We start from the raw sequence: 14,519 nt of genomic DNA, 5'->3' as shown, positions 1-14,519 counted from the left end.
TCTTGATTTTACAGGTACAGAAGTGGTGTGAGGTTTGGTGGAATACAGAGACAATGATTTCACCTGCTAACATATGGTTGTACTTGATGTACTATAAATCCCAGGGGTGAGGGTGCGGTGCCGTGCTTGACAACCTATTGTACTGAGGAATAGAAAAAAGAAACTCATTGTATGGAAAGGAATTTAATTCAGAGCAAACAGGCCCCGGACGGATTGACTGTCAGCCAGAACTCTTCCCAGAAGTGTGGCTCAGACTGTCAGAGCCCATTGCCATCCGTGCATTTTGAAGCATTCTCTGCTAATTGCGTCCGTTGTAGGAAAAGGAATTGAATGCCCTGATTAGGCCTGGAGAATAATTCCTTTGTTTTTCTACCCGAATGCGGTTCTCCGAAGGCCATCCCTTTCTGCAAAGTGGCCTTGAAAGCAAGGACGAAAAATTAAATTTCCCTTTGGAGAGGAATGCTTTGCATTGCCAAATCTTTCCCTTGTGTCAAACTGCATTAAACCTTACAGTGTAGACCAAGTTTAGGAAAACGTGGGCCTTCCGGGTGTTTTGGACTGCAACTCCCACCATTCCTAACAGCCTCAGGCCCTTTCCTTTTGCCCCTCAGCCGCTTAAGCGGCTGAGGGGCAAAAGGAAGGGGCCTGAGGCTGTTAGGAATGGAGGGAGTTGAAGTCCAAAACACCATGGTTTACACCAGGAAATAATGTCTGATAATGGGACACACTTTACAAATGTCCATGGGAGTTGCAGTCCAAAACTGCTTAAGCGGCTGAGGGGCAAGAGGAAAGGGCCTGAGGCTGTTAGGAATGGTGGGAGTTGTAGTCCAAAACACCTGGAGGGCCCAAATTTGCAAATACCTGGTGTAGATGAACCCTTCAAAGTGTCTGTCTGAATGTACCTCTTGACTGTGAATTCAAAAAACAGCTCTCGGCATAGCTAACGTTTTATTTTAGCCTCCTTTAACCAAACCCTTTGCTTACCGCAAACCATTGCATTACAATAACATTTAAAATAGTTACCACCACACACCAAGGACAACATCATTTCAAGGTGACATTCTTGCAAACCTCACCAAGCTGTGTTTACAACAGTGGGAAGCAATGCCCGTTTCCTAACAGAGAGGGAAAAAAAAATAGAATAAGACTGGCCATTGCACAGGGTGCATCCACACTGTGGATTTAATGCAGTTTGACCCCAGTTTAACTGTCCTGGATATGGAATCCTAGGAATTGTAACTTGACATAGTCTTTAACCTTTCACTGCCAACGACAACTCCCAGGGACTCAAAGCTTTTGTGCGGGAAGTTAAAACAGTATCAAACTGCAGTATCATGTGGTGGACATGTGGAAAAACAGGCGAATTTTGGAGATTAATAATACATACAGAATGTAAAAAAATACTAAAAAAAAGTCTTCCCAATGAAACCTGAAATTTATCTCTTAGTTATGTTTGATTTTGATTTTTTTTGGTGATTTGGACACAGACAAACAATTTACATTTTTTACGACGGCTGCCCGAATTGTGTTTGCCAAGTTTTAGAAACAACATATAATCCCCACTAAGATACAATGGATAGACAAAATTATGGAAATAAAAGACATGGACAAACTGACATATATATTAAAACAGAGTAATGGAAAAGGAATTAAGATGACGGATTGGACAATGTTTGAGAGTTATATAAAGACAAATGCAAAATAAATGAAAGAAAACAGGAAGAATAGACTTTAGAAGATAGAAAAAAAGTTTTTTTTACTTTTTTTTTTTGAGATGTATAGAAACCGGACAACTATGGGATAAAGGAAAATGAACGGAAGTCAACTATTTTATTTTTCTCTCCTTTTTTTAATTTTTGTTTTTCCTCATATATTTTATATATATATCTATATATATAAAAGGGTAATGGAATCATGGCACCGGACAAAACAACTAAACTAAATGCCACACAACCTCAAAAATTGACAGCACAACCTCTCATCCACGCCTCTACGTTCATACAACAAAAAGAAAAGAAAAATTAAGTCCTAGCCACAGCAACGCGTGGCCGGGCACAGCTAATATATCTATCTATCTATCTATCTATCTATCTATCTATCTATCTATCTATCTATCTATCTATCTCCTCCGGGGGGGGGGGGGGGCAGGGAGGGAGATTGTGGGTTCTCGTTTTCTTTTTCTTTGCTTTCCTATCAGAATATGTTCTCACTCTTTCGCTGTACACGTTTAGAAAAATGCAATAAAAATCATTTTAAAAAAGCAGTATCAAACTGCAATTATTCAACAGTGTAGATGTACCCACTGTATCATTTCTTTGTTCTGGCTGAATGCAAAAATTCAAGATGAGTGCCATATGTCCTCTCACAATTGAAACAGCGGAAGCAAAGATGCTGAAATCTTGGAAAACTGGGGGAAAGAGATCCCTGGAAAGGCCAACTTTCTGTGTCCAAGATCCTCGCTATTTACGTTCCAAATCCCGTCTTTCATATCTTGGGATTCCGTCGGTTCCATGTGAAAGTACTTAGAGAAACTACACTGCCGTTCTTTCATCAAGACGCTTCCAGGACCCAAGGCTCCACCTTCCAGCATTGCTTAATTGTCCCAATATTCTTCAATTATGGATTACACCAGGCTGGCAGACTCTATAAACGCAGCAGCCCTAAAAATGTCCCATGAGCGCTGACATCGAAAGACGCGTTGAATCGCGGGATACGTAGGTTCAGGCGGTCTCCGTGTTGCAAGTGGAAGATCCCTAGAAGGCAAAGCCAAAGGGGTTCAGTTAGGAGGAAAGGCTCTTAGGCTGCATCCACATGGTAGAATTAATGCAGTTTGACACCACTTTAACTGCCATGGCTCAATGTGAAGGAATCCTGGGAGCTGTGACTTGCTCAGGGTCTAACTAAAAAGAAAATATATTCCCAAAATGGAAATTAGTCAATCACTGTGTATATAACAGTCTTATGTTCTTTGTATATGTTCATTGTTGTTGTATATAAGTTGCAAATAATATTTACTCCTGTGATTGTTTTACTACTACTTGATCAAGGTTTCCCAGTGAACTTCCATGATCAAGTAGAGATTTGAACCCAAGTCTCCAGAATCCTAGTCCAGTGTTTAGGTCACTATATGACCCCAATGGATGGATTATCTATGGTTTCACTTACCCACATCTGACAATTTCATTCCAATTTTATTCACTAGGTGGCACGCTTTTCTAATAATAATAAAATAATAATAATAATAATAATAATAATAATAATAATAATTATTATTATTATTATTATTATTACTATTATTATTGGAGCCCCCAGTGGCGTAGTGGGTTAAAGCCTTGTGACTCGAAGGCTGGGTTGCTGAACTGAAGGCTGCCAGGTTCGAATCCAACCCAGTGTCATGATCTAACAATGCCGGCTTTTTGGCTTAGAAATGGAGATGAGCACCAACCCCCAGAGTCGGACATGACTTTACCTAATAATAATAATAATAATAATAATAATAATAATAATAATAATAATATACTTCCATGAGCTTCCATGATCAAGCAGAGATTCAAACCCAAGTCTCCAGAATTCTAGTCCAGTGTTTAAGTCACTATATGACCCCAAGAGATGGATATCCATGGCTTCATTTATGCACATCTGACAAAATATTACCTTGGAGTCACCTGCAGTTCCAATTTCATTCACTAGGTGGCATTCTTTTCTAACAATAAATAGGTTTTCTATTTACAGTAATTCCCACAGCTCACTGTGATTGAATCCTGGAATTTTAAAAGTCATGTCCTGTGGCTACTATATTCCAATCTTAATTCTGTGTATTTTAATATGCATATTTTATAGAAATATATTTTAATATATGTATTTTACTAAATGTTTTTATAATTATGTGTTTTTAACTAAACTGTGCCCCACCCTCAGCCATGTGGAGAGGCAGGTAAGAAATTTGTTGTTGTTGTTGTTGTTGTTGTTAGAGACACCTGCAGTTCCAGCTTCATACACTAGGTGGAAGGCTTCACTAACCAACAAATAGGTTTTCACTTGAACTGCAATCACTCAATGTGATGGAATCCTGGAATTTTAAAGTCATGTCCTGTGTCTACGGTAGGCTGTTAGGAATTGTGGGAGTTGAAGTCCAAAACACCAGGAAGGCCAAAGTTTGCCCATACCTGGTCTACTGGATTTTAAATTTGTTCTGTGTGTTTTAATATGCATACTTTAGAGAAATACATTTTAACATACCGATATGTATTTTACTGGGAACCCCCATGGCGCAGTGTGTTAAAGCGCTGTGCTGCTGAACTTGCAAACCAAAAGGTTGCAGGTTCGAATCCGGGGAGCGGAGTGAGAGCCCGCTATTAGCCCCAGCTTCTGCCAATCTAGCAGTTCAAAAATATGCAAATGTGAATAGATCAATAGGTATCGCTCCAGCGGGAAGGTAACAGAGCTCCATGGAGTCATGCCGCCCACATGACCTTGGAGGTGTCTATGGATAACGCCGGCTCTTTGGCTTAGAAATGGAGATGAGCACCAAACCCCAGAGTGGGACAGGACTGGACTTAATGTCAGGGGAAAACCTTTACTTTTACCTATGTATTTTACTTAGTGTATTTGTGATGTTGTGTTCTTAGAGTCACCTGCAGTTCCACCTTCAAACACTAGGTGGCAGGCTTCACTAACCAACCAATAGTTTTTCACTTTAACTACCATGACTCAATGTGATGGAATTATGAGAGCTGTAGTTCTACAATATCTTTCTCCTTCTCTGCCAAAACACAGCTCCCAGGACTCCACATCATGGCAGTTAAAATAGAATCAAACTGCATTAAATCTATAGTGTGGAATGCAAACTTAGTTGATTCAAAACAATGAGTTCTTCTCACCTCCACTATAGCAACTGTTGTAGGCTTTTCCTGGGTGTGCAGGCATGCTCTGGACACAGCGGAACAAGATTTGATCTGGTCTCCCCACAGCCATCCTCCATAACACTTGCCCCATTGTAAAAGTGGGGTCGTGGAATAGTACCTAGGAATAAAGGAACGAAGGGAGAAAGATTGAAGTAGGTGTTGGTCTAGACTGGTTGACAGCAAGCTTGGGGATTCTTTCAACCTAACATAACACTTCTATTCCACTTTAATTGCTATAGTTCCATGCTGTGGACTCCTGGGATATGTAGTTCCATAGATTCATAGAGTTGGAGGAGACCTCAAGGGCCATCCAGCTCCTGGGACACTTAGGTCCTTCTCCCCGTCTTACCTGGCTGTAAACAAAGTAAAGTCCTTTTTGTTTGACCACAACATCCCGGCCTCTCAGCTCCAGGGCCCGGCCTTGCTGCAGGAAGGGCTCCCACCAGATTTCGGTCTCATTCTCCTCGTCTATGGGGTCAAACGGGAGACAGATATTTTTATGCATATTTGAAACTCCCCTGTGGATCGGCCAAAATTAATTGGCCAACATAATTGTTTATCTTCATTTTATCGATGATCCTGGGATGATGGGAGCAGCTAATCCTTTCTATCTGTATACTGCCCTCTTGTGGTTGTATCTAAGTGCTGCATAAATATATACTGATAAGCCAGTAGCTATTCCTGCCCTCTTGTGGTTGCACCTGAGCATTGAATAGGTATTTATTTATACTAGGCATGGGCAAATTTCAGCCCTCCAGGTATTTTGGACTTCAACTTCCACAAATTCCTAACAACCTCTTGTGGTTGTATCTAAGTGCTGCATACATACATGCTAATAGGCCAGCAGCTAATCCTTTCTATCTATAGGCTGGCCTGTTGTAGTTGCATCCAAGCATTTAATAAGGAGCTAATCCTTTTTCAACTATAGGGTGCCCTCTTGTGGTTGCACCTGAGTGCTGCATACAGACATACCTAGAGGCCAGAAACTAATCCTTTCTGTCTATATATTTTATTTATTATTTATTTCTATCATTTCTACCCCGCCCTTCTCACCCGAGGGGACTATACGTCCCTATAGATGAGGAGATAATATTTTATCTATATACTGCCTTCCTGTGGTTGTATCTAATTGCTGCATCCATACATGCCAACAGGCGAGCAGCTAATCCTTTCTTTCTATAGACTGTCCCCTTGTGGATGCATTTGAGCAATGCATACGTAAATACCTATACCTAGGAGCTAATCCTTGATATCTATAGACTGCCCTCTTGTAGTCACATCTGAGTGCTGCATACGGACATACTCATAGGCCAACAGCTAATCCTTTCTATAGGCTGCCCTTTTGTGGTTGTATTTGAGCACTGCATACATACTTATCATTTCTAGCTATATACTGCCCTCTTGTGGTTAGGTTTGAGCACTGCATAACCACAAACCTTTAGGCTGGTAGCTAATCCTTTCTATCAACAGACCACGCTCTTGTGTTTGCATCAGAGCACTGCATAGACAACTATAGCCGAGTAGCTAATCGGCTATAGCCGAATAGTATCTATATACTGCCGCTTCTTACTATTTTGGCCTCTCACTCTCAAATGTGATTGGTTTTATACTTGAAACCCAACAATGATTTGAAGTTGGGTGATGAAGTGTATGTTTGCCAGGTTTGGCCCAGATCTATTAAGCCACATTAAGCCTTTGTGGTACAAACAAACATACACACTTTGACTTTTCTGTAAATAGAAGCGTTTACTCCATGATGAATCGGGGCCACAGGTTTACTCACCATTGCTAGAATGATGGCCTGGGATCAAATGAAGAACGGACTGTTTTCCTGGAAGGAAGGAAGGAAATCCAGAATATGACATTTAATCTATATATTAGTTCCATCTTCAAATATCATCCTTATCATTATTCAGGTCTACCCCTTGGATCCATCACACAATTGGTATCCCGTTAGTAATTTTTTTAATAGCCCCTTTAATTAAGATTTCTATCATAGTCTCCAAAGAGGAAAATAAATCTGCATTACAAATCCTTAAGGGTGCCTGTCTACATCATAGATGTAATGCAGTTTGACACCACTTTAAATGCCACGGTGCAATGCTACATAATCCCGGGAGTTGTAGTTGGATAGCACTCTTTGGCAGAGGACTACAACTCCCAGAATTCCATAGCATTGAGCCATGGCAAAGTGGTATCAAACTGTATTAATTTTGCATGCTACATCCCAGTTTTCATCTGGACAATATGCCCAGACCTGTTCTTCTTGCACAAGATTAGAACACATCGAATGTGTCATTAGAAATAAGAAAACGGAAAGCGAAAGCGAAATGATTCAGCAACATTCTGGATTAACCAACTTTGTTTATTTGTTTTGTACTACCATAATGAACAGACTTTGGAGACGTTCCTCTTTTGTGGAACTAGAATCTTTGACTGGACTCGCTATAATAGCTGGGCGATTATGGACGCTATAGTCCACATATATCTGGACTATATCTTACATATTAGTCACCATGCCAGGTTAACCCCGAGAAACTCCATCAGTACTTAAAGTTTGTGATGTTGGGCAAATTTGCTCTGGATGCATCATTGGAGGGGTTTAGTGTGCTCTCTGGCTGTAGGGTAAACTACAACTCCCACTATGGTGAGTCAGTCCCCTTAAAACCCTCCAGTAGGTTGAGTTATTAATGAGGATTCTGTGTGCCAAGTTTGGTCCAGGTCCATCATTGGTGGAAGTCACAGTTTCCTCGGTTGTGGGTGAACTACAATTCCCAGAAAGGAAGGTCAATTTCCCCTAAACCCTCCAGTAACCAAATTTTTCCATCTCAGGTAAGTGTGCCAAGCTTGGTCCAGATCCATCGGTGTTTGGGTTCACAGTGCTCTCTGGATGTAGATGTGGCGCAGCTGGCTAGTAACCAGCTGCTATAAATCACTACTGACCGAGAGGTCATGAGTTCGAAGCCCGGGTTGGGTTAAGCCCCCGACCATTAAATAGCCCGGCTTGCTGTTGACCTATGCAGCCCCGAAAGACAGTTGCATCTGTCAAGTAGGGAAATTTAGGTACGCTTTATGCGGGAGGCTAATTTAACCAATTTACAACATCATAAAACTGCCAGCAAAACACGAGGAAAAGGAATGAGGAAGTACAGCCACTGCTGGACGGTGAAGCAACAGCTCCCCCTGTGGCCGGAATCGTGAAGCTGGAAAAATGTTAAAAATGCCTCTGAGTCTGTCTAATGTATGTTGTTTGTCTGTTGGCATTGAATGTTTGCCATATATGTGTTCATTGTAATCCGCCCTGAGTCCCCTTCGGGGTGAGAAAGAAGGGCGGAATATAAATACTGTAAGTAAATAAATAAATAATAATAACTCCCCCCAAATCAAGGTGAATTTCCCCCAAAGAAAATTGATTCTCTTGAATCATGTAATAGTGGATTATTGTTTTGCCAATTTCACCCAAAGATCTCCAGTATGTTTTACTGGTCATGGGGGCTCTGTGTGCCAAGTTAGTTCCAGGTCCATTGTTGGTGGGGTTCAGAGTGCTCACTGATTGCAGGTGAACTATACATCCTATTACCTACGTCACCAAAATGTCCAGGCCAATTCCTCTCAAAACCCACCAATATTCAAATGTGGACATATCAGGAATGAATGCCAAGTTTGGTCCAGATCCATCATTGTTTCGGTTCATTGTGCACTCTGGATGTAGGTGAACTACAACTCCTATAAATTTCTCCCAAGACCTCCAGTATTTTTTTCTTGGTCATTAGGGTTCTGTGTGCCAAGTTAGTTCCAGGTCCATCGTTGGTGGAGTTCAGAGTGCTTATTGATTGCAGGTGAACTATACATCCCAGTACCTATAATGCCCATTTCACATGTGCTTACTCACTCCGTTGACGTGGTTGTTCATGCGATGTCCTTGCCACCTCCCTCTTCCTTCTTTCCAGGGGCCTCTCTTGTAAAAAAAACGGTGCCAGAAAAGTGTCATACCTCTGAAATTTAAAAAAAGCAAAGGAATTATGCCCCTTCTCAAATGTTCCCAAGAGCCAGGTCTTTTGAGTTCACGTTTTGCTGGATCAATAACTTTTTAATGGTTAGCACAGCAGGTTAAAACAGCAGTTGCAGTATATCTTGTCAATCAAAAAGTTGACAGTTCGAAGCTCAGGTCAGGGTGAGCTCTTGGCTTTTAGCCCAGCTGCTGCCTACCTAGTGGTTCGAAAGTAAAATGTGAGTAGATAGATAAATAGGTACTGCTTAAAAGCAGGGAGGTATTTTAAGGCACCTATAAGGAAATGCCAGGAAAATGCCTGCAATTCAATCAAGGAAATCACACTCTCTCAGCTTCAGAGGAAGGCAAAGGCTCAATACCTTCTGAAAAAATAATGCCAAGGAAAAACCCTCTTAAGATCACCATACATTGGAAACGACTTTGAGGAAAGCAACAAACAATAACAACTAAGGGAGATGCTTGAATTGGCTTGGTTTCTCTTTGTCAATAAGCACAGGTAATTACAATTCAATTCAATTAAAATACCTCTAAAATCCCCATGTTCCATAAAATAAATGTCCAATGGAAGAGAAGAAGTCGAGTAATAATAATAATAATAATAGTGTGGTTTTCTGGCATTGTATATTTCTGCCACTTCTGTGACTGTCATTTGTATTTTGATTCCGTAGCCCACTTGTCGATGGATGTCCAGAATCAGCAGCATCCACCGCGGTCCTTTTTATCCTGGGCGACGACCGAGCCAGTATAGACTTCGTTTGGGTTTGATTCTCCATAATGCTAATGAGTTAGGTGCTCTTAGTTCTACTCCCCAGCTAAGGCCTCTCTGACTTGGCTCTATCTGTCTAGAAGATCTGATGGCAGAGGACTCTTACAAGTAAAACAAGCAGTAAAGAAGAAGAACATGCCCTGGCAGAATATGTAAAGCAAAGTGAAGAACCTGCTTTGATTGAAGTCAAAAATCAGAAACTCCTCAAAGCACAGCAGACAAAAAACCAGTACAAGAAAACTGCACTACAAACTAGAGCTGACAGCTGGCACAACAAAACATTGCATGGAAAGTTCCTTGACAAAATTGAAGGAAAAGCTGATAAGGAGAAGACCTGGCTCTGGCTCACGAATGGGACCCTGAAGAAGGAGACAGAAGGCCTGATCCTTGCAGCCCAGGAACAAGCCATCAGAACAAAGGCAATTCAGGCCAAGATTGAAAAATCAGCTGATGACCCAAAATGCAGGCTGTGCAAGGAAATCGACGAAACCATTGATCATCTCCTCAGCTGCTGTAAGAAAATCGCACAGACAGACTACAAACAGAGGCACAACCATGTGGCCCAAATGATTCATTGGAACTTACGCCTCAAGCACCACCTCCCAGCAGCAAAGAACTGGTGGGATCACAAACCTGCAAAAATATTGGAAAATGAGCAGACAAAGATACTGTGGGACTTCCGAATCTAGACTGACAAAGTTCTGGAACACAACACACCAGACATCACAGTTGTGGAGAAGAAAAAGGTTTGGATCATTGATGTTGCCATCCCAGGTGACAGTCGCATTGACGAAAAACAGCAGGAAAAACTCAGCCGCTCTCAGGACCTCAAGATTGAACTGCAAAGACTCTGGCAGAAACCAGTGCAGGTGGTCCCGGTGGTGATCGGCTCATTGGGTGCCGTGCCAAAAGATCTCAGCCGGCATTTGGAAACAATAGGCATTGACAAAATTACAATCTGCCAACTGCAAAAGGCCACCCTGCTGGGATCTGCGCGCATCATCCGAAAATACATCACACAGTCCTAGACACTTGGGAAGTGTTCAACTTGTGATTTTGTGATACGAAATCCAGCATGTCTATCTTGTTTGCTGTGTCATACAATATAATAATAATAATAATAATAATAATAATAATAATAATAATAATAATAATAATAATAAAAATGGGGAAAAGTAGCAGGGTATAAATATATAAGAACAACAACAACAGCAACAACACTAAATGTCCTATGGGAGAGAAGAAGTAGGGTGTTAATATTAATAACAACAACAACAACAACAAATGTCCTATGAGAGAGAAGTGTGGTATTAACAATGGAGTCCCTGGTGAGGCAATGGGTTAAACCCTTGTGCCAGCAGAACTGCTGACCGAAAGGTTGGCTGTTCGAATCTGGGGAGCGGGGTGAGCTCCCATCTGTCAGCTCCAGCTTCCCATGTGGGGACATGAGAAAAGCCTCCGACAGGATGGTCAAATATCTGGTCGTCCCCTGGGCAACATCCTTGCAGATGGCCAATTCTCTCACACCTGAAGCAACTTGCAGTTTCTCAAGTCGCTCCTGACATGAAAATTTTAATAAGCACAGCAGCAAGGCTAACAGAGGAAATGTGGCATCCCTGCTATCAAGACACACACACACACAGTCCCTGAAAAGGGGAAATTTTCAATCTGCATTTTATGGGAGGGCTGCTTCCGTCCTATTCATTTCAATGATGTTTGTCCCTGGCTTTTCCCCCCTCTTCTCTATGGACAATACATGAAGAGGAAGTTCAAAGGAGAAGCTGATGGGAAGGTAAGGGAGAAGTGATGGAGAGAACAGAAGCCGGCTTTGTCCTCAGAGTCCAAAGCTCAGCCCAGAAATGTATGATCTTCGTAAGCCTTTGAGCATGTGCAAAGTGCAGTCTCCCAGATTAAGGGCAAGGTTTGCCAATGGTGAAGTTTTATTGGGATGCATCTATACCAGGCATGGGCCAACTTGGGCCCACCAGGTGTTTTGGAGTTGGAGTCCAAAACACCTGGAGGGCCGAAGTTGGTGCATGCCTGATCTACACTGTTGAATGAATACAGCCTGGCATCACTTTAACCGTCATGGCTCCATACCATGAAGTGATGGGCATTGTAGTTCCCAAAGGACTTTCCCCCTTTCCAAACTACAACTCCCATGTTCCATAGCACTGAGCCCTGACAGTTCAAGTGGCACCAAACTGCATTAATTCTACAGTGTAGATGCACCCACAAGGGCTTCGCATTGGCCTTAAGCCTACCTACAAGCCTTGCCCTCAATCCAGATTGAACTCTGCACATGCTCAAAGGCACATTAATATTACATAATTCAGGACACTTTGCAGACTGGAAGACAGAACTAGCTTCTTTTATCTCCATCACTTTCTGCCTGATCTTCCCATCAGGTTCTGCTTTGAACAACGTAGATGTGCTGTAGATTTATTTAATTGTTTATTTTATTTGATTGTTTTGTTGACACTGTTTTTAGTTATTGATACTTGTTTTAACCTGTTATGTTTTGTCTCTGTTTTGGGCTTGGTCCCATGTTAGCCACCCCGAGTCCCTTCAGGGAGATGGTGATGGGATAGAAAAATAAATAATAATAATAATAATAATAATAATAATAATAATAATAATAATAATTATTATTATTATTATTATTATTATTATTATTATTATTATTATTGGGATGGGATTGTCACTCTGCACATGCTCAGAAGCAGGCTTTATTCTGGTTGCTGTAGCACAGTGGTTCCCAATCTTTTTTTCCCTTTAACCAGGGACCACTTTGACCAGGGACCACTCTCCAACATTAGTACCAAAAGGGTTACGAATCTGTTTTTTGGTCAACTTTAGATTCGGTTTGGTTATTTGGGGTGCTGATTCAGAAAAATTGCATTGGATAGACCACATCAGATCTAGTTTCTGATACAGAACGTATGCCATCCAGTAGTCACCATCTGCTCGCCCACAGAAAACCATATTTAATGATCTAGAGCTGATGTGGTCTATCCAATGCAATTTTCTACATCAACCGCAAATAACCCCACGAACAGGCCTAAAAACGAAGACACACCAAAAAAATATTCTTGGTTGGGCTGTGTTATCATCTGTAGTAGTAATGATGAGGCCGTGGACCATATTTTCATTCTTGTGGACCACTGGTGGTCCACCAACCACAGGTTGGGAACCACTGCTGTTGCACAATTCAACTTCGAAATTAATTTTCAGTGGGTTATCAAAAATGTAGGAGTCCTTGGTGGTGCAGTAGGTTAAACCACCGAGTTGTTGAATTTGCTGACCTAAAGGTTGGCGGTTCGAATCCGATCGGAGTGAGTTCCCGCTGTTAGCTCCAGCTTCTGCCAACCTAGCAGTTCAAAAGCATGCAAACGTGAGTAGATCAATAGGTACTGCTCTGGTGGGATGGTAACGGTGCTCCATGCAGTCATGCCACAGTTTCTGCCTACCCAGCAGTTCGAAAACATGCAAATGTGAGTAGATCAGTAGGTACTGCTCTGGTGGGATGGTAATGGTGCTCCATGAAGTCATGGCCACAGTTTCTGCCAACCCAGCAGTTCGAAAACATGCAAATGTGAGTAGATCAATAGGTACTGCTTCTATGGGAAGATAATGGCACTCTATGCAGTCATGGCCACAGTTTCTGCCAACCCAGCAGTTCGAAAACATGCCAATGTGAGTAGATCAATAGGTACTGCTCCAGGGGGGAAGGTAACAGTGCTCCATGCAGTCATGCCACAGTTTCTGCCAACCCAGCAGTTCAAAAACATGCCAATGTGAGTAGATCAATAGGTACTGCTCCAGGGGGGAAGGTAACAGTGCTCCATGCAGTCATGCCACAGTTTCTGCCAACCCAGCAGTTCAAAAACATGCCAATGTGAGTAGATCAATAGGTACTGCTCCAAGGGGGACGGTAACGGTGCTCCATGCAGTCATGGCCACAGTTTCTGCCAACCCAGCAGTTCGAAAACATGCCAATGTGAGTAGATCAATAGGTACTGCTTCTATGGGAAGATAATGGCACTCCATGCAGCCATTTTATTTATTTATTTATTACATCACTTCTACCCCACCCTTCTCACCCATCAGGGGACTCAGGGCGGCTTACAATATAAACATATACATCAGAAAAACAGTTTACATCAGATTTAAAAGTCTTTCAAAATTAATAAATTACAATAAAAATTAAAACATACATTAAAAACCTGCGTAATTGTACATTTAAATATACATTTAAATATACATGTACCTTTTAAAAATACAAACTGCAAGTCTCTTGGCAATGGCATACCTAAACACTGCATTCATAACAATAATATTGAACTTAAAATGATATATTCCTAACCTTTACCAAACTACAAAGGACAGAAAAGATCATAGTCAGTGGGGTGAAGAAGGTAGAACAAAGCAAATATATCAGAGAAGCATTTCAAAAACTTCCTGTCAATACTGAAACACATTTTAAAAATACAAAGTGCCAAATTACGATAAACTTTTCATAAAAATACTTGGATTTTATATCAATACATAACAAGACAGGACTTGAACTATCCAGAACAGATACTATCAACATATAAAGGCTAGTGTATTACATGTTAAAAAAAATGGCTTCCAATACAAATAGAAAAAAATACTATTTAGCTATGCAATATTTTTTCAGATATAAGTGCCATGTGCCTGATATGTTTATAACATAACTCCAAACTATATACAAATTCACATTTGTTTCATTCCCTCCATTATAAAGTAATGTAGCAAACCCACATTAGCAAGTTTTCATTAAATTTGTTTATTTATTTCCGATATTTCTACCCTG

General features: G+C 41.2%; 1 protein-coding gene across 1 annotated transcript in view; it reads right to left on the bottom strand.

Moving 5' to 3' along the window:
- Window positions 1–931: 931 nt before the first annotated feature.
- LOC100562255 (uncharacterized) overlaps window positions 932–14,519 on the bottom strand; it is a 63,027-nt gene continuing 49,439 nt past the window's right edge. Inside the window, exons 9-13 of the mRNA XM_062957048.1 lie at window positions 8,797–8,965; window positions 6,688–6,735; window positions 5,254–5,372; window positions 4,881–5,022; window positions 932–2,753 (exon numbers count right to left, since the gene is read on the bottom strand). Of these exons, the coding sequence (XP_062813118.1) occupies window positions 2,644–2,753; window positions 4,881–5,022; window positions 5,254–5,372; window positions 6,688–6,735; window positions 8,797–8,965 (588 nt within the window). The 3' untranslated portion in view covers window positions 932–2,643. The remainder of the gene's footprint in view (window positions 2,754–4,880; window positions 5,023–5,253; window positions 5,373–6,687; window positions 6,736–8,796; window positions 8,966–14,519) is intronic.

This window comes from Anolis carolinensis, chromosome 6 (assembly GCF_035594765.1).
Source record: "Anolis carolinensis isolate JA03-04 chromosome 6, rAnoCar3.1.pri, whole genome shotgun sequence".
In the NCBI taxonomy this organism is placed as follows: domain Eukaryota; kingdom Metazoa; phylum Chordata; class Lepidosauria; order Squamata; family Dactyloidae; genus Anolis; species Anolis carolinensis.
Note: the sequence above shows the minus strand (reverse complement) of the source record. Positions and strands in the feature narration are given on the sequence as shown.